The sequence below is a fragment of the Dermacentor andersoni genome, chromosome 1 (assembly GCF_023375885.2).
Source record: "Dermacentor andersoni chromosome 1, qqDerAnde1_hic_scaffold, whole genome shotgun sequence".
Classification (NCBI taxonomy): domain Eukaryota; kingdom Metazoa; phylum Arthropoda; class Arachnida; order Ixodida; family Ixodidae; genus Dermacentor; species Dermacentor andersoni.
In genome coordinates, this window is record NC_092814.1 from 413,520,365 (window position 1) to 413,545,018 (window position 24,654).

Here is a 24,654-nt window from a genome sequence, read left to right on the forward strand (position 1 = left end):
CCCATTAGAATGTGTGCATTGCTCTACCAAATGTGATACGGAGGCAGCTGCTGTTTTCCGTCCACATTATTTTAGCATTTATGTATGTCCCACTTTGGGAGTGTTTGCTAGCGCCACTCGAGGCCACAGCAGCGGAACATCCTTTTGACCGAAGAAGGAGACGAAAGAGAAATGGAGGTGCTCGATAATTTGTTGATTACAACTGACCGATGCCATCGGTCAAAAAGATGTTCAAAAGGACCACAACTGGCAGTGCAACGCAGGCATAATGCAGAGATTGTGGGTTCGGCTCCCACCGGCAGCGACTTGTTTTTGCGTCCACTTTCATTTCCCTTATCATTTCGACACTTCAATTAAAACAACAAATAATTTTCCCTGTGCTTTCCTTGTCTTTATTAGTTGTTCGCTTCATATAGTTGTGATCAACAAAATATCAAGCACCTCGATTCCTCTTTCGTCTCCTTCGTCGTCTCGTCTGTACTTTATGGACATGCTTGAGTACTGCAGAAAGCCTTACAAGGAGCGCTCCCTTCTGCAGGCTCCGTCCCACATCACTGTGCACACACCCATGTTATCCGGCACGTCAGGAACCACCAATATAGTGAAGAATATAAAAAGTGAACCAGTGAAAAATACTAAGGAGCCTGGCCTATCACTAACCAGGCAGGGTGATGAGCACCACCTTGCGGGTGTACTGGGGTTGCCCATCAGGGCCCAGGCGTGACGGCTCGGGAGGGTGGAACACCTCCTTTTGATGAACAACCATACGATCACGTGTCACCGTGTCCCGGAAGATCCATGGATGGTTCACAAAGGTGTCCACATCGAGCATCTGCAATGGCACACAAGATTCCATGAATGACAAAAATCACCGACATTCATTGTTAAGAGCACCACCCCCACCCATGGCTGTGACGCAGTTCAAAGGGGCCCTGAACCACTTTTTATCGAAGTCGAGAAATGCACTTGAAGTTAAAATATACTATTTCAGAAATAATTTGCCGCAAAAGAGTATTTCAATGCATTCAGCAGTACTGGAGTTTCCACTCCTTCTTCAATGCCTTGCACTGCGAAAGCCACGGCAGAATGGGCTGTGCCCACAATGCTCTGCCTACTGACCATCCCCATAGCGCACAGTTAAAATTTTATTTTGGATGTTCACTACTTCCGATGTCGGTGCTTACGACATGCCAAACGCGGTTGTCCTCGGCAAGCCGCAGTGCAGTCAGCCAGTGGACTCATCGCGGCATCCACATTACGTAGGAGGTTGCAGCTAGATGCAACCGTAGTGCATACGCGCAGTGTTTGCTTTGTCCACAAAGAGATTTAAGTGCACTTGTGCTTATATGCTTCAGTCTGGCCGAGCTATGTGGTGCAGACTGGCTTTGTCCTGCACCAGCTTGACCACGAAGTAGCTACATCCAACTTGCACATTTTGAAGCGCTATCAATAACTCAATACGAAGCGAAGTTTGCCATTGCATCTAGCCAGGAGTGAGCACATGCTGGCAAGCGCATGTGTGGCCCAACCTTAAGTTTCGCACGGTTCGAAGATAGTTGTGTTCAAAGCTAGTCGAAATTGGCGAGACCTGATGACTACGACACCAATAAACAGCAGCAGAACTGATAGTTGGGCGAGTTGGTAAGAATTCATAGTAAAATATTTAGCGGAGCAGAATTGACAAGGACACAGTGAAGGGAGACACACGAGCGCTTACTCACAACTATTTTATTTTCGGAAAGATACAGAACATGCATATACCCCAGCTATCAGCGCTGAGCATGCGCAACAAGAGTGGTCAGTAAAACAGAAACAGATTAAAAACAGATTAAGAAGGTTCGTCCAGTATTTAAAAAAGCAAATTCATTTTCAGTGATTGCAACCGCTAGTTGGCTTATGCATTTTTCAGCGCACTTTTTGATATGGAATGCTTCTGTGATTTCCCGTGTTAGTTTGTTTTTATCTGAAAACAAAATGTCAGTGTTAAAAAATACCGGATCACAATGACATATATTACAGAGGTTCGACAAGTGCGAATGGTTTTCTGGTATGTGATGTGATGTGACGATGCGACGACATACGGACTGGCAGGAGACAGTGGGACACGTCACGTACGCATGCCTAAGAAGAGATATGTCTACCATAGAATAAAGAACCAACTTTAGAGAAGGGAAACAGTACCTTCCGCAGTGGTTCGAAAATAAGCAGCGGCAGTGCATGGAACTTACTTAGGTGGACGCCAGATGACGCTGCTCAATCCGGAAGAGGAAGTGCACTTTTTTTTTTTTTTTGAGAGCAAAATTTAATATGGCCGCTTTTCGCCGGTCGTGTACGCTGGTACGCACCATGCTTGCCCTGCCGGCTATGCGGCATGCCTCAATGCCTTGGCTGCCACGTAGCTGGTGCGTTCTAATTGCCAGGAGACCAAAGAGCCCCTACTGACAGCCATACAAACAAGCCACAAGTGAGTGAACAGAATGTGCGACTTTATTGGCAGAAGACAAGCAGTGTACATTCTCGTGCAATAGTAGAAATAAAATTTGCATGCCGAGATACGCTGGAATCATTGACGCAAGCTCGTAAACGGCTCACCGTCGTCGTCGCACATGGCAGTCTGGTAACGAGCGACAACCAGTGGCGCAAGCAGATTGGACAGAGTGTCCCACCTGTTAGCAGCGGCAGTCACCGTTAAAGATGAGCAACTTCCATTGCGAAGCAATCGGCAGGCATCTGCTGCCGCAGCCTACACAGTGACATGGACTACCCCACATCTTAGCCGTTCAGTCCAACCTGCACGTTTCTTTTCTTTCGGTGGCCGCTAATGCGTGGCTCACACTTGGTGTCTCACTTTGTCTCAATATGGACAAGTCGCTTTCGTGGGCATCGTCTTCGTCAGCTACTTCGTCTTCGTCAGCTTTCCAACCATGTGGCAATCAACTTTATACGCATCGGACTATGCAAGCATGTATGCTGGTCTCCGTTAATGCCTAATCGAGGCCGAGAAAGGCCAGAGGCACAATTTGCCCATGGCTGCAGCAGGAAAGGGCGAACGGGGAGCATGAATCACGGTGCGTGTAAATTGGGAGTCTACGTCGCTGTGCAGACTGCAGGAGCAAATGCTTAAATCGAGAGACTGTGTCCCAATGCAACTGACCAGGCCGCCACATCCGAGAAGCATAACACGGTGACCATAACCAAGTGAGATAACAGTGAAATTAAACAGCAATCAATCACCACATAAGGTTCAGACAATGTATTATACAGTAAAACCTCATTAATTCGAACTCGGTTTATTTGAAATCCCGCATAATTAGAAGGTTTTCGGCGGTCTCAACAGTTTGCATGCAAATTTCGCCGGATAATTTGAACAGCCAGCGTGCCCATATCCGGATAATACGTCAGTTTAAACCATGGCCTCCGTGATACGCAAAAAAAAAAATTGTGTGCCAGTCTCTGAGGCTAGTATAGTTGCCAGAGTGGCAGCCAGGCGGCACTTTAAATCAACTTTCTGTTTCCGGTGAACGTTGTGCGCAGTTTTGTGGAGTGTAGCGGCAGTAACAGTGAATTGCGGCGCACTGTAAGCAGACTGGAGGACGCAGCCTACAGTGCGGCTAACTACCGCGCCAAGCAGTCACGCATCGATGACTACCGTATTTACACGATTGTAAGTCGACCACTTTTTTAAACTTTGAAAATCTGAAGTAGGGGGTCGACTTACAATCGAAACCAAAACATGGCACCACCAAAAAAGGGAGACCAACGGGAGCTACAACGTAGTTAGAATTTTATGTTTGCTCTATGGCCCTATCCATAGCTTTTCACTATCCTGCATGTTTGTTCGCTTTTCGGAAGGGTTTTTCAACATTTTTGAGAGTTTTACAGTGCAAACAAACACTCGTGAGGGGGTGTCGATAGTTGATGGAAGCGCTGCTGTTCTATTCGTGGCGGCACCCGCAGTACAGCGGTGCTTGTGGGGAGCATCGGTAGTTCATGGAAGAGCAGACACCACTTGCGGGTTTCTCTTTGCCTGTTGCACTTAGCTATCTCTATAGTTGTGGGGACCCCTGTGTGGGTCCTCGTAAGAGGGCGTGGGTCCCCCCCCTCCTGAAGACTCGGGCCGGCCCATGAGTGAGCTGACCGGAATCAAAGGCAAAGCCGACATCTGACCTGCTTTATTTTCTCAAGCGAAAATGTCGAAGTCGAGACTCTCGCTCGCGGGGTCGGGGCCTCCAGCTTCCGGAGAAAGGACGGAGTTGTGGAGGGGCGCCAGCGCCGTCGCCTGCTGCACAGCTGCCGCGATGGTCGCCGCGAACACAGGGTCCGAAGCGAGAGCGCCGACAACGGAACGCAGCAGGGCCGGGTTGACGTCCGGGTCCGTGTTCTGCAGCACCTGTGGGGCTGGATCCGTCCCGGGCTCCTCGGCAGCTGGCTCCGTCCCCTTCACGTGAAGCTTGTGCACCGCGCTGGAGTCATGGGCAGCACACAGCCGCAGCACACCGCACACGCCGCAGTACACTGCCGAAGGGTCCGAGGCCATGACGGCTCCACCCGAGGCCTCGACCATGGCTGATAGCGTGCGGCCGCGGAAAATGCGCGGTATCTCTCGCCCGCTCATGTGGTTCTCCACCTTTCTTTGCTCCTTCCACCGTTTCGTCGACACGAAGCAAAGTGGTGCTTCGGAACCGGATTGGAAGGCCCAGGTAGCGACTTGGCGGCGTGGAGGCAAACGGGCAGCTGGCTGTGGAGACACCGGCAACGACCGCACCTCGGAGGATGCGGAGGTGGTAACAGCGCCAGCTTGCACCACGGGTCGTGCTGTGGTCTCGGGAGCGAGTGCGACCGCAGTGGCCTCTCGAACGGCTTGCGACTGGAGGCGCCCGCGGCGGCGGCGGCGGCTCCCGCGAGACCTGGGCGAGTCGGTCGTTGTCCTCGAGGCGTGTTGCGACGGCTTCATTGTTGGCGTCCGTCTTCCGCTGACAATGTTCACACACAGAACACGCAGAACACGAAGCTCACACTGCATCCGTCAGCTTGCCAATCACGCATCATTCTGGCGCATTCACCTTTGCAGGCGGCTGCCAGAGGGAAGGAGGAGGCTCACGGAAAGGGGCATATTGGGCTTATGGTAGCCTCATGCATCCCTCCGGCCAGCGCTGAAACGCTAACCGTGCCTTTCATGGCACTCGAGCGCTACTGGAGGATAAAGTTCACCGGGCGCGAGCAGTAAGGCAACGGCTAGGTCGGCTTTCACAGCTCACGCCGGCGGGCTCACGGATCACTTTGGTTCACCCCGGCCCTCAGCAGAAGCTGCGCACTACGAAAAAGCGTCTTATTCGGCTAATGAGTGCCTTTTTTCCGCTTTAACGCGTGCATTCACGCTATAGTCACACCTCTCCGCTTGCCAGCTCGGCGGGGAATAAGGTCCCTCTGCCTACCAGCGAGAAGCGGCGACTAAGAGCGTCTTCGCAAGTTATACCGGCGAGTGCGCGGATTGAGATCCGCCGTCTTGCTCGGTTGCGCTTGCTGTCTCTCTTCCTCTTCCCAGTTGCTGCTTCTGGCAACGAAAGGTTTGAGGTCAGAAACGTTCACTGGACCGCCGGATGGTCTACCGTTTGAGTCCACCAGCTTATACACAAGAGGCGACATTTTGGTCTCCACTCGGTATGGGCCCGACCACTTGGCTGACAGAGAGGCTGAGATGCCCTTTGTTGCGTCACTCAGCACATGATTGCGCCTGAGGACAAGGTCACCTACTTGATAATGTACCTCTCTATGCGACCGGTCGTATTGTGCTTTTTGTCCAGCGCGTGCTTTCGCCAGGTTGGTGCGGGCATGAGAAAGGGCCTCGCTCATCCTAGCGCGCACTTGCACCGCGTAGTCGGAGAGACCCGACGCAACGGCGCTCGCCCCGCTGCCGGTTCGCAGAACGCGATCCATAGGGTTTGGCAGCTCTCTCCCGAAATTGAGGAAAGCGGGCGTGTACCCAGTCGAACGGTTCACCGATGTGCGCAAAGAGAAACCTATCTCGCGGAGACAGGCGTCCCAGTCCCTGGGTTGCCGGGCAAAGGCCGCGAGCAAGGGCTTCACATTTCGGTTCATCCGCCCGGTGGGATTGGCCTGAGGGTGATAAGTCGTTGTTTTGCGGTGCTTTATGCCAAAGGCTGCACAGACATCGACAAACACCTTGGCCGTGAAATAGGACGCGTTGTCAGTGATCAACTCCGCCGGAAAGCCAAAGCGGGTGAATACCTCGAGCAACTTGTCCCATATGACGCGTGCCGTTAGCTTCCGAAGGGAAAATAGTTCCACCCACTTCGTGAAATGATCTGTGACGGCCAGCAGGAATGTGACCTTGCCGGCTTCTTGGGAAAGGTCCCATAACGTCACAGGCCGCGATTTGCCAGGGTAGCTGGCTGTCGATCGGCTGCATGAGGCCAGGGGGTTTGCCACCACGGGGCTTCACAGTCTGAGACACGCGGCACGAGCGAGAATAATGAAGTACATCACGCTTCATGCCTGGCCAGGTTGCGGAGCGGCTCAACTTAAGATAAGTCTTACGGCCACTCGCGTGTCCGGCCAACCGCGAGTCATGGAAATAGCTCAACGTGGCCCTCCGTAGACTGCGGGGGATCACCACCTTAAAGGACTCATTAGGAGCCTCTTCAGATGGGATATAGCGCAGGAGCACTCCATCAGCATCCAGCAGATACGAATCCAACGTGCCTGCAGCAATACCAGCTGCGTCGCACCCGGCACCAACAGCAATACCAGCTGTCAATTTGCGCCCATCGGCGTTGCCGCCTCGCTCCCTTTCGGAGCTGTGCTCTTTTTCGAGCTCGTCAGTGATTTGCTGACAAAATGGGTCTTTCCGCTGAGCTTCCAGCAGCTCCCGTCTGCTGAATGTGATACCCATGGACGTTACAGGGTCCAGCAGGTACGCCCTTTCGCCCGGCGACGGCGGCTTATAGGCCGCACAGCCGCCTGAACTCGCTCCTTCCGTGCCATTGGAGACAAGGGCTCCGGCTTCGTTCAGAAGCGTTGTCGCGGAGGGGTGCCGGTCAAAGGTGTCCGGGTCTGAAACGGGGGCGCGCGACAAGGCGTCGGCCACCACGTTTGTGCTCCCCTTCCGATAGCGAACAACAAAGTTGTAGCGCTGTAACGTCAATGCCCAGCGCGCGAGGCGGCCTAAGGGCTCGCGCAAGCGCTTCAGCCAGGTGAGCGCCATGTGATCCGTTTCAACAACAAAAGGCACTCCGTTGACGTAGTGATCGAACTTACGCAGAGCGAACACTATCGCTAGACACTCACGTTCGGTCACGGAATAGTTACACTCTGTGGGCGTCAACGACCGGCTGGCAAAGGCCACTGGCCGAAGAACGTCCTCATGTTCTTGGAGCAGCACCGCACCTATACCCAGGTCGCTCGCGTCAGCTTGGACTACGAACTCCCCGTTCAGGTCGGGCAGCTTCAGCTCGGCTGTGCCCACAAGAGCTTTAGAGAGCCCTGAAGGCATCATCTTGCTCCGGACCCCAGCTCCAGCTTGTAGACTTCCTCAACAACGAGGTCAAGGGAGCCTGTAGAGCGGCCAGTTGGGCACAAATTGGCGGTAGTAATTCACCATGCCCAAAAAGCGTCTGAGGGCCTGTATGTTAGCCGGTGTTGGGTATTCGAGGATAGCTCGGACCTTGTCCTCGCTCGGCAAAACACGGCCTCGCTCTATTGTAAAGCCCAGCAGTGAGACACTGGTCTCTGCGATCTGAGCTTTCTTCGGGTTCAGAGTGATCCCGGCAGCGTGCAGCCTTCCGAGGATGTCCTCCAAGTGGCGGAGGTGTTCCTCAAAGGTGCGAGAGAAGAGGACAATATCGTCTAGGTAGGCTAGGGCGTATTGCCATTTTGCCCTTCCGAGAACTCTGTCCATCAATCTCTGGAAAGTCGCTGCAGCGCCCGAGCAGCCAAAGGGCATGCGAGTGAACTCGTACAAGCTTCTATGTGAGGTGAAAGCGGTTTTCTCCGCGTCCCTTGGCTCCATCTGCACTTGCAGGTAACCGCGGCTAGCATCTAGAGTGGTAAAATAATGTGCACCACCTAGGCTCGCCACGATTGAGTCAATGCTCGGCATAGGGTAAGCATCCTTCCGAGTGACTTCATTGAGTCGGCGGTAGTCCACGCAAAGACGAGAGGAGCCGTCTTTTTTCGGGACCAGCACTACCGGAGAACCCCACGGACTATTAGATCGGCGGATTACGCCAGTCTCGATCATTTCGTCCATTGCGAGGTCGATAGCTTTCCTTTTGGCCACACTCACGGGCCTGGGATTGCATTTCCACGGTAGCGCATCGCCTGTGTCGATCCGGTGTCGCACAAGAGTGGTGTGTCCCGGCCGATCTGTAAACATCGCGTGAAATTGGTTCAGCAGCGATGACAGGCGCGCCTTCTCACGTTCCGACAAACTGCCAGGCAAAGGCGGCAGCGAGCGGTTCGTTTCGCCGCGCGCGCTTGCGATCGTAGGATTACATGAAATCCGATCCGCTAGCGCTGCGCTCGGCTCGGGAGAATGAAGCCGTCGCAACACGCCTCGAGGACGACGACCGACTCGCCCAGGTCTCGCGGGAGCCGTCGCCGCTGCCGCGGGCGCCTCCAGTCGCAAGCCGTTCGAGAGGCCACTGCGGTCGCACTCGCTCCCGAGACCACAGCACGACCCGTGGTGCAAGCTGGCGCTGTTACCACCTCCGCATCCTCCCAGGTGCGGTCGTTGCCGGCGTCTCCACAGCCAGCTGCCCGTTTGCCTCCACGCCGCCAAGTCGCTACCTGGGCCTTCCAATCCGGTTCCGAAGCACCACTTTGCTTTGTGTCGACGAAACGGTGGAAGGAGCAAAGAAAGGTGGAGAACCACATGAGCAGGCGAGAGATACCGCGCATTTTCCGCGGCCGCACGCTATCAGCCATGGTCGAGGCCTCGGGTGGAGCCGTCATGGCCTCGGACCCTTCGGCAGTGTACTGCGGCGTGTGCGGTGTGCTGCGGCTGTGTGCTGCCCATGACTCCAGCGCGGTGCACAAGCTTCACGTGAAGGGGACGGAGCCAGCTGCCGAGGAGCCCGGGACGGATCCAGCCCCACAGGTGCTGCAGAACACGGACCCGGACGTCAACCCGGCCCTGCTGCGTTCCGTTGTCGGCGCTCTCGCTTCGGACCCTGTGTTTGCGGCGACCATCGCGGCAGCTGTGCAGCAGGCGACGGCGCTGGCGCCCCTCCACAACTCCGTCCTTTCTCCGGAAGCTGGAGGCACCGACCCCGCGAGCGAGAGTCTCGACTTCGACATTTTCGCTTGAGAAAATAAAGCAGGTCAGACGTCAGCTTTGCCTTTGATTCCGGTCGGCTCACTCATGGGCCAGCCCGAGTCTTCAGGAGGGGGGGGATGTGGGGACCCCTTTTGGGACCCCTGTCTCCTGTGCACGCGCGACTTGGGCCATTCGGCCACGCTATCGCTGGGGACACGCAGTTCCAAGCCTCATTTTGGATAGCGTACATTCCCCGCGGCCGCGGGCGCGACGCGGAGCCTGCTGCTTGCGCGCGCGGCTCACGTTACGCCGTGCGCCGCGCGTAAGAACAGTGCCTGAGGAGCGGGCCCCTCTCGCCCTCTCTTCGGTTTCTCTCTCCTTCAGCATCGGAGGTGCGCGGGCGCTTTCGCCCTGACAGATTGACTTTCGGTGCTCATGGCTGTCGGACGTGCGGACCCCTTTGGTCCCGCGCCCCTCTGAGCAAGGCGGCCCCCTTTTGTGTGGCGAACCTGCTCGGAAGAGCCAGCGTGGCGGAGCAGACTTCCCGGGAGCTTTCACCCGTAGTCTGCGACTGCCACCCCAGTGCCGTATTCCTGTATTGTACTCGCATTTTGTACATAGCAGGAAATAAACCCCCATTCGTTGGTGCCACGGCTGGAGTCGTCTCTACGCCTTGCCAGTGAGTCAGCGAACCCGCCGCGGCGCCCCTTTGCGTGCGCTGCGGAGTGGGGACGAGCTACGTGTCTCCTTAGACCTTAGCTAGCCGGGTCCGGGCACGTTAGCCCGAAGCCCCACATATCTGGCGCCCAACGTGGGGCCCGAACCCACGACCCTGAGATTAAGAGTCTCATGCTCTACCGACTGAGCTAGCCGGGCCCGGGCACGTTAGCCCGAAGCCCCACAAGTTTGACGAAAGGCATTGGTTCGAAGCGTTCCACTTGACTGCCGGCTACGTGCTACTTCTATGCTTCCTCAGTCATCATGAGTGCTCCAGGCCCACTAATCATTCCACACTCGTTCACAGCAGCGTTCAAGAGGGCTGCCATCCTTTACGCCGAAGAAACAAATCACTGCGCAGCGGACCACAAGTTCGATGTTCCTGAACGGGTGGTGCGAGAGTGGCGACTGCAGCGAAGCGAAATTTTCACATGTGACGGCAAGTGAGGAATTTCCCATGTGCCGAAGCCTGGACGCTTTACGGAGCAGTAGGCTAAGCTTGCGGCGTACATCGCTGAAATGTGCAATCGGTCCCTGCCAGTGAAGTGCGACATGGTAGGGAAACAAGCCCAGGTCTTCGCCTTTTAAGGACCTGCTCCGCTGTGAGTACGAGTGGCTGGTGGCAGAAGACCGCGAAATTACGCCAACCGGACCTGTCAAAAGAGCCTCCCTGACGGCTGCGTGTGGTTGGGTGTATTCGGCGTGGGCTGCTGTTCCACAAGATGCCGTGGTGCAGTCGTTTGCGAAATGTGAAATTTCGCGGGACGACGACGCGCTGTGGGACCGTAGCAACGATGACGATGGCAGCACTAGTGAAGATGAGTAGTCCAGTGACCATGTCAGCTACTAATAAATTTTCGTTGTTGAATGCGCCCTCAAGTAGGCTCTCCTTTTTTTTTTTTCCTGTCATGCGATATGGGGGGGGGTCGACTTACATTCGAGATGCCTTACAATAGTGTAAATACGGTACATCAAGTGACCGTTTTTCAGGCGAAATAAAGGTGCAGTGTTGATACAGCCACATTTCGTACGTTTACTTCTCGTTTTTCGTCCATTTTTGATAATTCGAAAACCCGGTTAATTCGATGATTTTTCGCGGTCTGACGGACTTCGAATTAATGAGGTTCTACTGTACATTGGCTACGAACCATATGGCAACAGTGAGCATTCACATACACGGGTCTCTTAGGGAACATTCAGCGGCCTACCTACAGGCATAGTGCTTGCCTTCATCGCACATGGTGGTCAGGTTAGCGAGCGACAACCAGCAACGGAAACAGATTGGACAGAGTATGCCACCTGTTCGCAGTGACAGTCGCCGTTAAAAAGGCGCAACTTGCATTGCGAAGCAATCGGGTGACGCAGGCATCTGCTGCTGCAGCCTACACGGCGACATGGACTACCCCGCACTTTAGCCATTCACTCCTTTCCAACCTGCACGTTTCTTTTCTTTCGGGAGCCGCTAATATGTGGCTCACACTTGGTGTCTCACATTGTCTCAATATGGACAAGTCGCTTTCGCGGGCATCGCCTTCATCGGCTACTGTTGCGGGCCTTTCCAACCATGAGGCTATCAACTTCATACGCATCGGACTATGTAAGAATGTATGCTGGTCTCCGTTCATGCCTAATCGCGGCCGAGAAAGGCCAGAGGCACGATTTGCCCATGGCTGCAGCAGGAAAGGGCGAACGGGGAACACGAATCACAGTGCATGAAAATTGGGAGTATGTCGCTGTGCAGGCTGCAGGAGCGAATGCTTACTTTGAGAGACTGCTTCCCAATGCAACTGACCAGGCCGCCACATTCGAGAAGCATAACACGGCAACCATAACCAAGTGAGATAAAAGCGAAATTAAACAGCAATCAATCACTGCATAGGGTTCAGACACTACATTATACATTGGCTACGAACCATATGGCAACAGTGAGCATTCACATACACGGGTCTCTTACGGTACATTCAACCGCCTAGCTACAGGCATAATGCTTGCCTTCGTCGCACGTGGTGGTCTGGTAACAAGCTACAACCAGCAGTACAAAGAGATTGGACAGAGCGTCACACCTGTTTGAACCGACAGTTGCCGTTGAAGATGAGCAACTTGCATTGCGAAGCAATCAGGTGATGCAGGCATCTGCTGCCGCAACCAACACTGTAGCATAGACACCCGGTATTTTAGCATTAACTCCTTTCCAACCTGCACATTTCTTTTCTTTCGGGGGCCACTAACGTATGGCTCGCACTTGGTGCCCCACTTTGTCTCAATACGGACAAATCGGTTCCGTGGGCATCACCTTTGACAGCCACTTTTGTGGGCCTCTCCACCCATGTGGCTATCAACTTCATATACATCGAACCATGTAAGCACATATGCTAGTCTCCGTTCTGAGCAAACCATGGCCGAGGTAGGCCACAAGCACAATTTTCCAATGGCTGCAGCAGGAAAGAATGAACGAAGAGCACCAGTTACAGTGCGTGTATACTGGGAGTCTATGTTGCTGTGCGGACTGCAGGAGCAGATGCTTACCAACGCAACTGACCAGGCCCCCAGATCCGAGAAACGTAACACAGCGACCACAACCAAGTGGGACAGCAAAACCAGATTCTGCAATCAATCACTTCAGTGTAGGTTGCGCAAAGACCCAGGCTATCGAGGAAGAAGAGCAATCATCAACGAGACTAGGAATATGAAAAATGAGAAAGCTTGCATTCAAGAGAGAAGCCACTCTGCTCTGCAAGCATTGAAGGCTAAAAAAATAAAGAAAAGTAAAATGGTGCATAGCACACGGTGCGTAGGTTAATGCAAGACACATGCCGATGCTGCATCAGCTATTTCAGGAGAGGAATTGTGCATGACAACATCCACTAGAAGATACTGCTACAGATATGGTACGCTACCAGACAGTGACTGGTATTAAGTACCAGCGAAGAATCGGTTGACCTTTATGTTTGGATGAGGATGAATGATCTCTAATGAGAATGGGCAATGAAAAATCTTACATTTATAGAAAAAAAATTACACTTGGCACAAATGGAATTAACATGGCCAGGAAGCTGAGTAAGGGCAAACTGACGGAACTCTTTTGGCCAGCGTCGTCGTTGCTTGGTCAGAAGTTGCAGGTGCATCTGAACACGAAGAATTTCTAGAAAGTCCTTTCTGAGTTACCTGGGTGACTCGGCCAAATGTCTGTGCTTGTGGAATGGTGGCTGAAGCTCTTTTCAGTCTTGACACAGTCCTCTGCAGACTTGATATCCGAATTCTTCTGCTTGCGCTTTTTTGTTCATTGTGTAAAAGCCTTGCAAATTCGGTTCCAGCCTCTTCCTGTTAGTGTACATGGGAGCTCCTGTGCTTGGCATAGACTCTGTTGCGGCAGAACGGTGACACATAAGATACAGCACAGATTAGCCAAACTCATGCAGTGTTTTCTTTTACGTTCGAACCAATTATACTCAACCATAAATTTGAAAAAGACATTCATATCTGCTGCAAACAATTGACATGTATCTCAAGACTAGCAAGCCAATATAGCATATGTCAAGCATTATTTATTTCTGAACCAGGTGTTTACCTTGCAGTAGCAGCCAAAGTCCACACAATGGCCTTGTAGCAGGCAGCAGCTTCTGTTTAGTGCGTGGAGTGTGTTGCTTTATACTGGTGCTGTCCTCATTACTGCATGTCTGGAACAGAAATTTTGACTGTATCAGAAGTTGAAGCACAATTCTGGAATATGAAATGCAATAAGGTGTGACATATATATTGTAATGGTTTGCGACTACAGAACACATGCAAATGTACACTGTCTGTTCTAGGGTTCTAGCATGTTAAATAAATATTGCTATTGTCCATAAAATTGATGTCTGCCTAACTATGTCAACATGCATGTCAACAGCTGAAGTATTATTAAAATCACAAATGAGAACATTTGTGCACTCACTTATACACTAGAAGCGATCACACTGCTGGTTCCACAAGCAAATGCATGAAAGTCATGAAGCTATTGGAACTGATGAATTATTTTTCTACACGAACCTGATGCACCACTTCACTACTGCAAAAATAAATGCCCTGCGGTAAACCAAACTGAACAGCAAGAACATTTGGAACCAACAAGTACGAAATATGGGTGAATTATCATGCTTGCCAACTGTTTAATACATTAAATTCTGTATTTTCACTTCATTTTACCAAAGGATTACTCGGTTTTGTGGACGAAAGAAGTTTCCGGTGGACTCAAAAAACAGTTTTAAATGTATATTGATAAGGCTACTCAGTCATCTATGGCCACGGCTACAATGAGATGTGCGTTCCGATAGCACTCTCTCTTTCTTTCCTGATTGTGTGTGTATAACGACAGCCTCGCAAGTAAAGGTTTATTTAGGAAACAGCAATGGAGGATGCTGACTGCCCATATGTAATGCAGGATCTAGTTCGTTAACGTGTCACCGCCTGCAAGTTAATGAGACGAATATTATATAACGATTCAAGCAGCGGTGCTAAACGACTCACCGTTATTGCCGTTGTCAGCCGCAGCAGAATCCAGCTCCCGTTTCGATGCAGCCGTGTTCCGAATGGCTCACAACCGAAACCTAGCTTTAGGGCTTACATGTCTGCTTGCAAACACGTCACTTCACCGCAAGTTAAATAATGCGAGACATCGAAGCGCAATGAACTAGCTTTAGCAACAAAGAAGCAACCAGTCTAAGTGTACGAACGAATGAATCCGTGCACTCAAAAAGACTGGTAAAAATTTTAAATCCAGGCCAGAGGTCACGTAAAATATCGATGATGCTGAACGTTATTTGCGTTTATAGTGACAAAGAAACAATAAACTTACTAATAAATAGTGCAATATCTAATTAGCAATGATAATTTTGCCCTCTTTTCTATGTAATAAAAACGCTTCGGTAATTGTAAGAGAAAGATTGTAAAATAAAATTTCGCTTATTACGGCGCCTCTAGCGGGAAATATTGGAACTAACGTAAGCATCCCGAAGTGATTCTAGCATGCTGATTTTATTAGCAGCACCGCGCGGTCGATTTTTTAGCCCTCTGTGGCCATTTGTTGAACTTCAGAGTGTGCTACCCCTGTGGCTACTGCATAGTTGGAGGTCAGAAAACGCGCGGAGGTTGGTAGCATTGGCATGACAGCATTATCCTGTGATCACCATTGGGAAACAGCATTCGCAGCTTTTTCTTCTCACTTTTTCTTTTCGAATTTTTTCTTTTTCGAGTTTTGCTGGCTTTACTGGCCAGGCCACACTTGGTCTTTCTCTCCCTCCTGTTTCCTCCCTGCAGTCTGCAAGTTCGGACAAAGCCAGCGCGACGTGAACCTGCTGCGGCGACAAAGAGGAGAGATCATTGTGGGAGGTGCTGTGGTGTAGGGGAAGGGGAGTAGCACAGCGCTGAAAATGCCTCGTATGAAGGGCTCATCGCATCGGCGCTGTGCAGGGCAGAGGGGGAGGGTCCGGCGATGGGGAGGCAAAGGAGAGAATGAACTTGAGGGCGCGGCTAATTCTTGTAGCCGGGCCGGGAGGAGACGGAGGAGTGAGTGAGGAAGGGTGGGAGAGGAGGAGCGGAGAAGCAGCGGAACCTTCGCAGAAACACCGAGGTGGTTAGGTCTCCTCGTCTCCCCGCGTCACACAGATGATTAACGGCGCAGAAAAGCTTTCATTTTTTTTCTTTTTTTTTTCTTCCTTTCCCCTAAAGTGCTGCTCGGATGGTCGTGTAAAGCTGCGCGGATAAGGCGCGGCCGGCCGTGAAAGTTCATCTTAACCGATTAGCGCGTGTGCAGTGTTCATATTAAGCGGATTTTTTTTTTGCATTGACTCTATGGGATACCAAACAAACGACTTCCACTGTTCATCTTAACCGAGGGTTCATCTTAAGCGAGTTCGTCTTAATGGGAGTCTACTGCATATTACAAAATAACACGTCCAGAAAAGAGTGAGGAGCAAGCTTCTGTTGAAAAGAGAACTTGAACAAAAGGTGACGCTCCACTTGCGAGCTCCACGCATTGCGCACAACTGCAAAATCTGGCCGAGATATTGACAGCAGCATAAGCTAAATGTGTTTTTTCACCAAGCCTGAGGGGTGGTTCGAGGGTCACCCCTTTAAAGGGACACTAACTGCACCAAAACAAGTCTGGAATGGTAAACCATTTTTAAATACATCCATCTACATTCATTTGGTAAGAAATTTTTTATTATATTACTGGAGAAAATGGAAGGTAAACTTGCCACTTCGGCCTTTCACAACAGAACCTCAGTGCCAAATTGTCAGTGTAACGTCGCTGATGCCAAAGCTACTTTGGTATTTTGGGCTGTCTTGCCAGAGAAAAAGTTGGTCAAACTTGCAAGTCGAGTTTGGTTCCTTTAAAACACCATGTATTCATTACCGATAAGCAATTAACTAGACATGAACAGATATACCAAAACCCATCATGTCCCAGCAAGCGGGTACGGGAAACTTCAAGGTGGTGTCATCACCTGTTGTTCACTTTGTCTTTTCTCTATTGTCAGGCCTTCTCTTGGTCAGGTGGCCATTCTGCTATGTGGCAAAAGAGCAATTTACTAATGCAGGTTAACCTAGTGTATTCCTCTTCGCCATACCATTAAAGGGCCACAGAAACACTTTATAACATGAGAAATAAACCTCATTACTCACTTGACAATATTCTCACGAACACACGGACCGAATCTTATTCCTGTATATGCATTTGACCAGGGGTGTAGCCACAGGGGGGCACACCAGGAACGTGCCCGCCTGCTCCCCTCCTTCTGAAGTTTCGCGTATTAGGGATAACTGGCATAAAACAACAAGACTGGGTACTGCAATGCAGAGACCCTGTCTGTGAAAAACATTTCGCTCCTCACTTTAAACTAAAAACATGGTCAGCAGTTTGAAAGTAAATGGGCGGCTGGTGAAACAGTTGTGCTATGATGTACTTTTTTTGTGGCAGACACCAAAAATGCAGCTGTACTTAGGGTGTGCCCAAAGCTGACGTACTGTCATGCGAGTCCTTCAGATATGCTCAAATGCGAGTGAAGCTGGCCACACAAGCTTTCAGCAACACAGTTGCTAAGGGAATATCTTTATACGCACGGAGAGGTGCACCTCGGCTCGACAATGTCCAGCCAACTGTGGAGTTTACCCTCTTCATGAATAACTTTTTAGACGCTCTCAATTGTTGCTTTGCCACAGAAGGCCTCCATACTTAGAAGCAAAGATTTCCATGTTCTCGAGTCTGCATCTAAGTGGCTAGATAGCTCGGAGCAGGAAGTTCCGAGGGGCCAAACTCACAAAGATTATTTTTTTTAACACAGACTACAGCTGAAGGCTGTAGACTGTGTTACCCTTAAGTCTGTTCAGGAGCTGTCAGTGTTCCATCTGAAGGAGTGTGACTTCAAGCACACCCAGTCAGCCAAAATAAATCGGAACCCCTTGGAGTGTTTTCTTTTGTAATATAAGACAAGTACGTGACCAAAATGAGCATCCCACATTTCCAACATTCCTGCAGCTTTACCGCATGCTTTCTCTGTATTCTCTGTTGAGGCCACCACAGTTTGGCAAATGTGTAGCTTCGGAGAAAGAGCAATCTGCTTTTCTCACCCTCAATGACTTTAGAGAGGTGTTTAAATCTGCAGCTACTCAGCACACCGATAAAATGCATGACCTCAAGCAGAAGCTGGATGGCCTTATCAATGAGGAAACACCTGGGAGTGCGATGACGTGTTTAAGCATAAATATGCAAATGCTGCAGTTTTTGATTGCATTGTGTATTATGTCACTGGATTTGTGTCACGAAAGCTTGGCACTCAAACATCCTGTACAGTTCGTAAGGAGGCTCTGGTTGGGCAGAAGGGCATTTCAAAGCTATCTGAAGCCTGCCTTGGTAAAGTGCAAAACAAGAGGAAGGATCACGCATCCAAATGTGCACCTGTTTCTTCTATTTAAAAAGGCTGAGGAGAACTTCACAAAACATGCTGGTGAAAGGGATGTATATGTTTGCCCAATTACACTGTGTTAGGAAATTTCAACCTCACATTTCCATGTGCTGCTCATAAAGAAGACATGCTTGCTAAGCTTTTACACCATTATGTGTGCCTGCACTTGCGTCAGTACTGCCAACAATTAAAGAATAAGCACGTAGAAAAAATACCAAGACACGTAAATTGTCGAAACTTGTACGATTTCCATTATCCGGGACAGTGCTCATGTATAGTATGCGACTAACCTTTATTTTGTATGCGTGTGGTGTGGTGTACACTGTTACTCTTATCAATGTAATTTTTCTGTATTGCAAATAAATGACATTTAGGAGGTCAGTGCCTAATTGTCATCCACAAAAATGTATGCATTTTTCTCATGATCAAGACTATAAACTGTATGTAGCTTAAAGTTAGAATACAAAAGTATATGTGACATACAGCATTGCATTTGTCAAAGACACGCATGTTAGACATAGCAGAATAAGGTTGCAGTTCATTAATCATTTTCTGGGCCAAGATGTTGCAACTGCTTCATGTGAATTCTTTTAATTCTTTAATTTTCTTTTGCGCTTATCGTCAACACATGACTTTATTGCCATGATGGGCCACTCGTGAGTGGTGGAAAATAAATTTGGGGTTATAACAGTATCTACGCTTGACCGCTTACAATGGCCAACCGGGGCAAGCGAAAACATTGCAGATGTTAATTCATGCGATAGCCAGTATCAGAGAAACTACCCGACACATGTGCGGACATCAGCCAAACACACGAGACATCACCCCCAAATGCACTGTTTCGCCTTTGCTGCACATAAAACCGAATGCTAGGTGCTTGATAAATTATGCTCTTTTATAATGTATTTACCACATGAAGGTGGTAAGGCACGTATTTTACTGAATTTGCTTTGTGACCGCCACATTCGATGCCGTTGCGAGGCCAACCAAGCTTCTTGTTTTTCTGGCCCACACCGTGACGGGGCCTTTCCAGGCCTTAAGCCCCCTGAATAAAACTTATTGGGCCTACGTTGGTGGCACCATCTGTTGGGGCATATGAGAAGCAGAGCTTTGCCGCGAAAGTGAGAGCGGCGGCGTTCTGTCACCTAAACTATTTTTACACCGCGGGCCATACTGATACCAAAGCTCACCTAAACGGTTTGTGCAATGTGCCATATCCGTATTGTTTCATGTGTGCATGGCATGGGCAGCTTTGTCTGGCAAGGATGCTCCAAAAAATGTGATATTGTCACGTGGTGGTGACGTTAAGAACACAGTAGCAATACTGTGAAAGGCAAAACTAGATTTTATTGGGCGAACCTGTGCCCACAAAACAGGCTACACTTATAGCACAACGAAAGCGGCGAACACAGTCGGCGATCGGCGAAAAATCTGATCAGCGGGTCAAGCGAGTCGGCTTTTATACAGCAGTCGTCGAATGTTCCAGACTAATCGTTGGGACCCGCGTGCCTTCCACAAAGTTCTACACCATTCGCGGCAGGCGATGAAATCAGATAACACAACGTTCGGCGACAACAGACAGCCGGGTAGAAGCATCGATAACTTTCCAGAAACTTCGGATACATGCAGACGCGTCCCGCGCTGTGCGATTACATTTGTTAGACGGCGAAACGTGGTCGCCCGATAAAGACAAGTACACGTGTCAATACCCCCCTCTTAAAAAGCATTGACCTGATGCTGCAAACAAACGAAAGTAACAAAGAAAAGCACTCGTAGCAAAGAAAACAACAAAATAAGGAAAGTTCGTCAGCGTCTGCAAAAGGGCTTCAGACGCACCGCGTGGACCACTTCAGATCGTGCGCGGCGCCGCTGTGAATGCGAAATTCCGTCTGGCACGATCTCATAGTCCAGTGCACCAATACGTCGGATGACCTTGTAGGGTCCGAAATAGCGTCGCAGTAGTTTCTCACTGAGTCCTCGTCAGCGTCTCGGGGTCCAAATCCAAACACGGTCGCCAGGCTGGTACTCGATGAAGCGTCGTCGGAGGTTGTAGTGTCGGCTGTCGGTCCTCTCTTGGTTCTTGATCTGTAGGCGGGCGAGCTGTCTGGCTTCTTTGGCGCGCTGGAGATAGGTAGCGACGTCAACATTCTCTTCGTCAGTGACGTGCCGCAGCATGGCGTCGAGCGTCGTCATCAGGTTCCTGCCGTAAACCAACTTGAACGGCGTGATCTTGAACGGCGTGAGAAGTATTTAGCGTTGCAGAGCCGATCCAATGCGTCGTCTATCCGTGGGAGGGGTGGTATACGTCCTTCTTCTTTATCTTGTTCAGTCGACGATAATCGACGCAGAAACGTAGGATTCCGTCCTTTTTCTTCGCTAAGAAAACAGGAGATGCCCATGGGCTTTTCGACGGCTGGATGATGTCGTCGCGCAGCATTTCATCGACTTGTTGCCCAATAGCTTCACGTTCTCGCGTCGAAACTCGGTAAGGGCTCTGGCGGAGTGGTCGAGTGCACTCTTCGGTTATTATGCGATGCTTTGCAACTGGTGTTTGTCGAATCCTTGATGACGTCGAAAAGCAGTCTGTATCATCGGAGAAGACTTCTGATCTGTTGCTGCTTACTCATAGGAAGACTTGGATTCACGTCGAAGTTTGGTTCGGGGACTATGCTCACCGGGGGAGCTGCGGCAGAATCCGAGAGGACAAAGGCATTGCTAGTTTCCACAATTTGGCGACAATGAAAAAGAGAATTCAAGACTTCCAACGCCTTCACCTTGTATGTCTCTCGTGGAAAGATGGCAAAGCCGCCTTCTTTGTCCGATGGGAGTATGCAGTAGGCGTTCGTCTTCAAATAAGACGCCAGACGATTAATTGCGGGGCGACCGGGGTCACACTGATCCCGTAGACTTGGTCGTCAGTCAAACATTAACAACCTTCAGGCAGATTTTATCTCCCATTGAAGTCACCCACAAACTTTCGGTAGATTCCTCCATCAGGTTTTTAGATCTTACATTGTTTTTAGCAAGCAACCACGTCTGTTGGCAGTATGAACCTCGGGCTAGTAAAAACCTCTGCTACCTTTTAGTTCCTCTCACTCTAAGCTAGTTAAACGCAGCAATGCTAACATATGCCTGCTGAATGTTCTTTAGAAGTCCTGTCCACATCGAGCAGTGGCAAGTTTTCTTAAGCAGATTGACCGACAGGAAGAGGCAGGCTACCCGCAACCTGTTTTAGTTTCCGTAGCGGAAACAATCATCAAGAAGGCACGAACTCGCCAACCAGACCAGGAGCCACCCCGCGAAAAAGAAAAGGTAGCTGTCATACCCTACATACACCGCATGTCGCAAAATTTGAAAAAGATTGCAACGCGAGCCAACGTAAATGTCGAGTTTTCTGCCACGTGCAAGCTCTCTAAGCTATACAGAATGACTAATAAACCTTTTTCCCGCAAGGCACCGGCCTGTGTCACAAAACACAATAACAAATATGTAGAATGTCAGGCAGGAGTTGTTTATGAGATTCCTTTAGATTGTGGTAGAAAGTACGTGGGCCAAACAGAGCAGTGCCTGAATGACAGGCTGAGGCAACACAATACCAAAGTTAACAATGGGAAGGAGGGCCACCTGGCAATTCATTGCAGAAATTGCAAATGTAAGCCAGACTTGCACGCCTGCACTGTGGTTGCCAGAAGCCATGACAAATGGGTTCGATTAATAATTGAGGCCAAAAGGATCATTGAAGCAGGTGATAAGTGCGTAAGCGTTGCATCGATATCCCTATCACGCAAAGAACTGCTTTACCTGAACGCGAATGCGCACTGAGAAACTGATTGCGCTCCTAGTATAAATCAGTGGCGTTTTTTCCTTATTAAACATTGTTGGAAGTGGCACCCTGTGTGTGTGTTCTTTCTTCGTCCACCGTCGTTTTTAGCGTCTTCATTTGAGATCATACCCTGGTCCATTGGCTGAAGGGCACATTAGTGTTGGGCGGCAAGAGAACTACCCTGACGCTCTTCAGTTCGACTGTACAGTTATGTGCACTGCAGTTGTCAACAACCATAATTATTTTGCGGTCCTTAGACGTGAAGTGCCGATCTAACTGCTGCAGCCAGCCTCAAAAAATGTCTGACGTCATCCAAGCCTTCCTGTTCGCTCTGTACTCGAGAGGAAGGCTTTTGATGTTTTTAAAACAATTTGGCTTCTGCGCCTTCCCGATGACAACAAGTCGCAAGCAGCACAGTTATCCTCTGCTTGAACTTCTTGCCACCAATGCACTGGTTGCCTTTGAAAATCACTGTCTTGTCGGGCAGAGCTCTGAAAAATAGAGCAGTTTCATCTGCATTGAACACGCCACTTGGTTCATATGCGGCAATGTGCTCAAGCAGCTTCACATTTTTCCACTGGGTGGTCACGCTTTCATCAACATTGGCCTTTTCGCCGCACACACTTCTGAAGATGAGTTCGTGTTGCTCCAGAAACCTCGCAAACCACCCTTCTGAAGCTCTGAACGATTCAATGTTCATGATTGCAGCATACTTCTCACCTTGTGCCATGATGAGAGGTCCGCTCAAAGGCAGATGCGTGTTGCGACAGTCAGTAACCCACTGGAGCAAAGCTTCTTCAAGCTGGGGATGAGCTGTGGTTCACAACCGCTTTCTTGATGCATGAAACTTCTTGCTTTCCAAGGCTTGAAGAATCTGTTGTCCATTTTTCACGTAAAAAAACACGTCGCACGCTTAATCTAAATGAGGGAACCCTCCCCCCGTCATTCACTCGCTGCTTGCGTCACGTTCTAAAGCATACATAAGCTTCCATGGACCTTCCGTCATCCCATTGTGAACAAGGCTTCCGTAGCGAAGCCGAAACGTCTTTTAGATTTTTTTCATTTTTTAGCACTTCTATGTTGGTCGGTGTCCTTCATTTTATTTCTTCAATGCTTCATCCCGACCAGACGGGCTTCCGTCGAATACTCGATTTCATTTCTTTTCACGTTCCCAATGTGCTCCGCTTCACATTGTACTTGGTCGTAATGTGCTGTCGCGATTCGCCGTTCTTCAAAGCCTGCAAAATCTCCACCTTAGTTGCCAAGTTCTTGGCTTCGTACTTCTGCCGCTTTGCCGGCGCTGCCATCACTGTAGCGCTCGATGGTGGTGGCATGCAAAACATGGTCACAACAAAAAAAAAGAAAACTGACAACACAAGGGAAATGGCGTCGAAGGCGCAGTATAGCGAAGAGGGAACCCTCCCCCCGTCATTCACTCGCTGCTTGCGTCACGTTCTAAAGCATACATAAGCTTCCATGGCTTCCATAAGCTTCCATAAGCTTCCAAGACACCGACATTTGGTGACGCTGCGATCGCCCCCACTAATTGATGATGATGGCGATGCCTCTCAGGTTTCGGTTTCACTCCAGTGGCGCCAGCACTGCTTTACCACACTTTCGTGTAGCGGCAGCCATGAGCATTTGTCCAAATTAAGCGGTACGGGGCCAAATTCTGACTAATTAACGAAGGTTTGGTCCCATAGACTAACATGCACTTTGGCCGGGACCAATAGAGCCGTCCAAATTATCCGAATTTCCGAATGAACGGGTGTCGAATTAACAAGCTTTTACTGTTTTGACCTATACTCTCTCTCAGCAGTTCCCTGCGACAGTGGAAGCTACAGGAAGGCCGAACAGCCCTCCAAACGTGTCCACCTGCACCGCATCTGCTCAGTCTACTCTGCCATTCTGCACGGTTTATGGATTGACACAACACATATTTTGGCGCTGTAAATGTAAGCTGTGTTTTCTTGAAAACGACAGCAGTGCCCTGCTTTATCTATACGCTTTCTCTGCAGTTCCTTGCAGTCTCCTTAGCCAGTAGTAATGGCAAACGGCAATATAAATGCCACATCGTATGATTGGCATCTATTTGGCATTTGCTCGCCACCATCATCACGTACCATACTAGAGCGGAGTAATAGACAAGAAGAAAGGGGGTTAACCGAGGGGCCCGGTTTTTATAAGAAGCCAACAAACACTGACACCAAGGACAACATAGAGGAAGTTAGTTGTGTTTAATAAATGAAATAAAGAAACGATAAATTATTGGAAATGAAAGTGGATGAAAAAACAACTTGCCGCAGGTGGGGAATGATCCCACAACCTTCGCATTACGCATGTGATGCTCTAACGATTGAGCTACCGCGGCGCCGTTTCCCCATCCAATTTCTTGGGTATTTATGTTTCCTAGTATAACCCTGGTAGTGTTAGCCAGTGCCACCACTCACAAACCTTGGCGGTCGATGTGGAACATCCTTTCTGCCACAGGCATCACGAGAATGCGATCTTTTTGGGTGAAGGCAACCACATCCCACAACCTTCTCGTAATGCGAAGGTTGTGGGATCATTCCCCACCTGCGGCAAGTTGTTCTTTCATCCACTTTCATTTCCATTATGTTATTGTTTCTTTATTTCATTTATTAAACACAACTAACTTCCCCTATGTTGTCCTTGGTGTGAGTGTTTGTTGGCTTCTTATAATAGAGCGGAGTAGTAATTTAACGATGCAGTGAACAAATAGGCCTTAATGGAGTACCGCAACATCAACGCATCACCAGTGCTAATGCTGTGGCACTATCTGTTAAATGGGAATGAAATCACTTTTACTGCTAGGCACCATCTCTCTAGCCCTAGCAGTGCCAACACAAACATCTGATCTCAATAATAATGAC

General features: G+C 49.9%; 1 protein-coding gene and 1 non-coding gene across 10 annotated transcripts in view; both read right to left on the reverse strand.

Moving 5' to 3' along the window:
- Vhl (von Hippel-Lindau protein) overlaps positions 1–24,654 on the reverse strand; it is a 162,258-nt gene that overhangs the window by 81,290 nt on the left and 56,314 nt on the right. For 8 of the 9 annotated variants that reach the window (XR_008609902.1, XR_011892124.1, XM_055064904.1 and 5 more), the window contains one exon: positions 661–832. Coding sequence is in view for 7 of the 9 variants with exons in the window: in XM_055064904.1 (XP_054920879.1) it covers positions 661–832 (172 nt within the window). In the remaining 2 variants the exon portion in view is untranslated. Of the gene's footprint in view, positions 1–660; positions 833–13,165; positions 13,356–13,562; positions 13,672–24,654 lie in introns of those variants that run through there. The other variant, XM_072285889.1, reaches the window with a different exon arrangement.
- On the reverse strand, positions 10,081–10,153 carry TRNAK-CUU (transfer RNA lysine (anticodon CUU)). Its single transcript has one exon. It is a non-coding gene; the product is annotated as a tRNA-Lys (tRNA).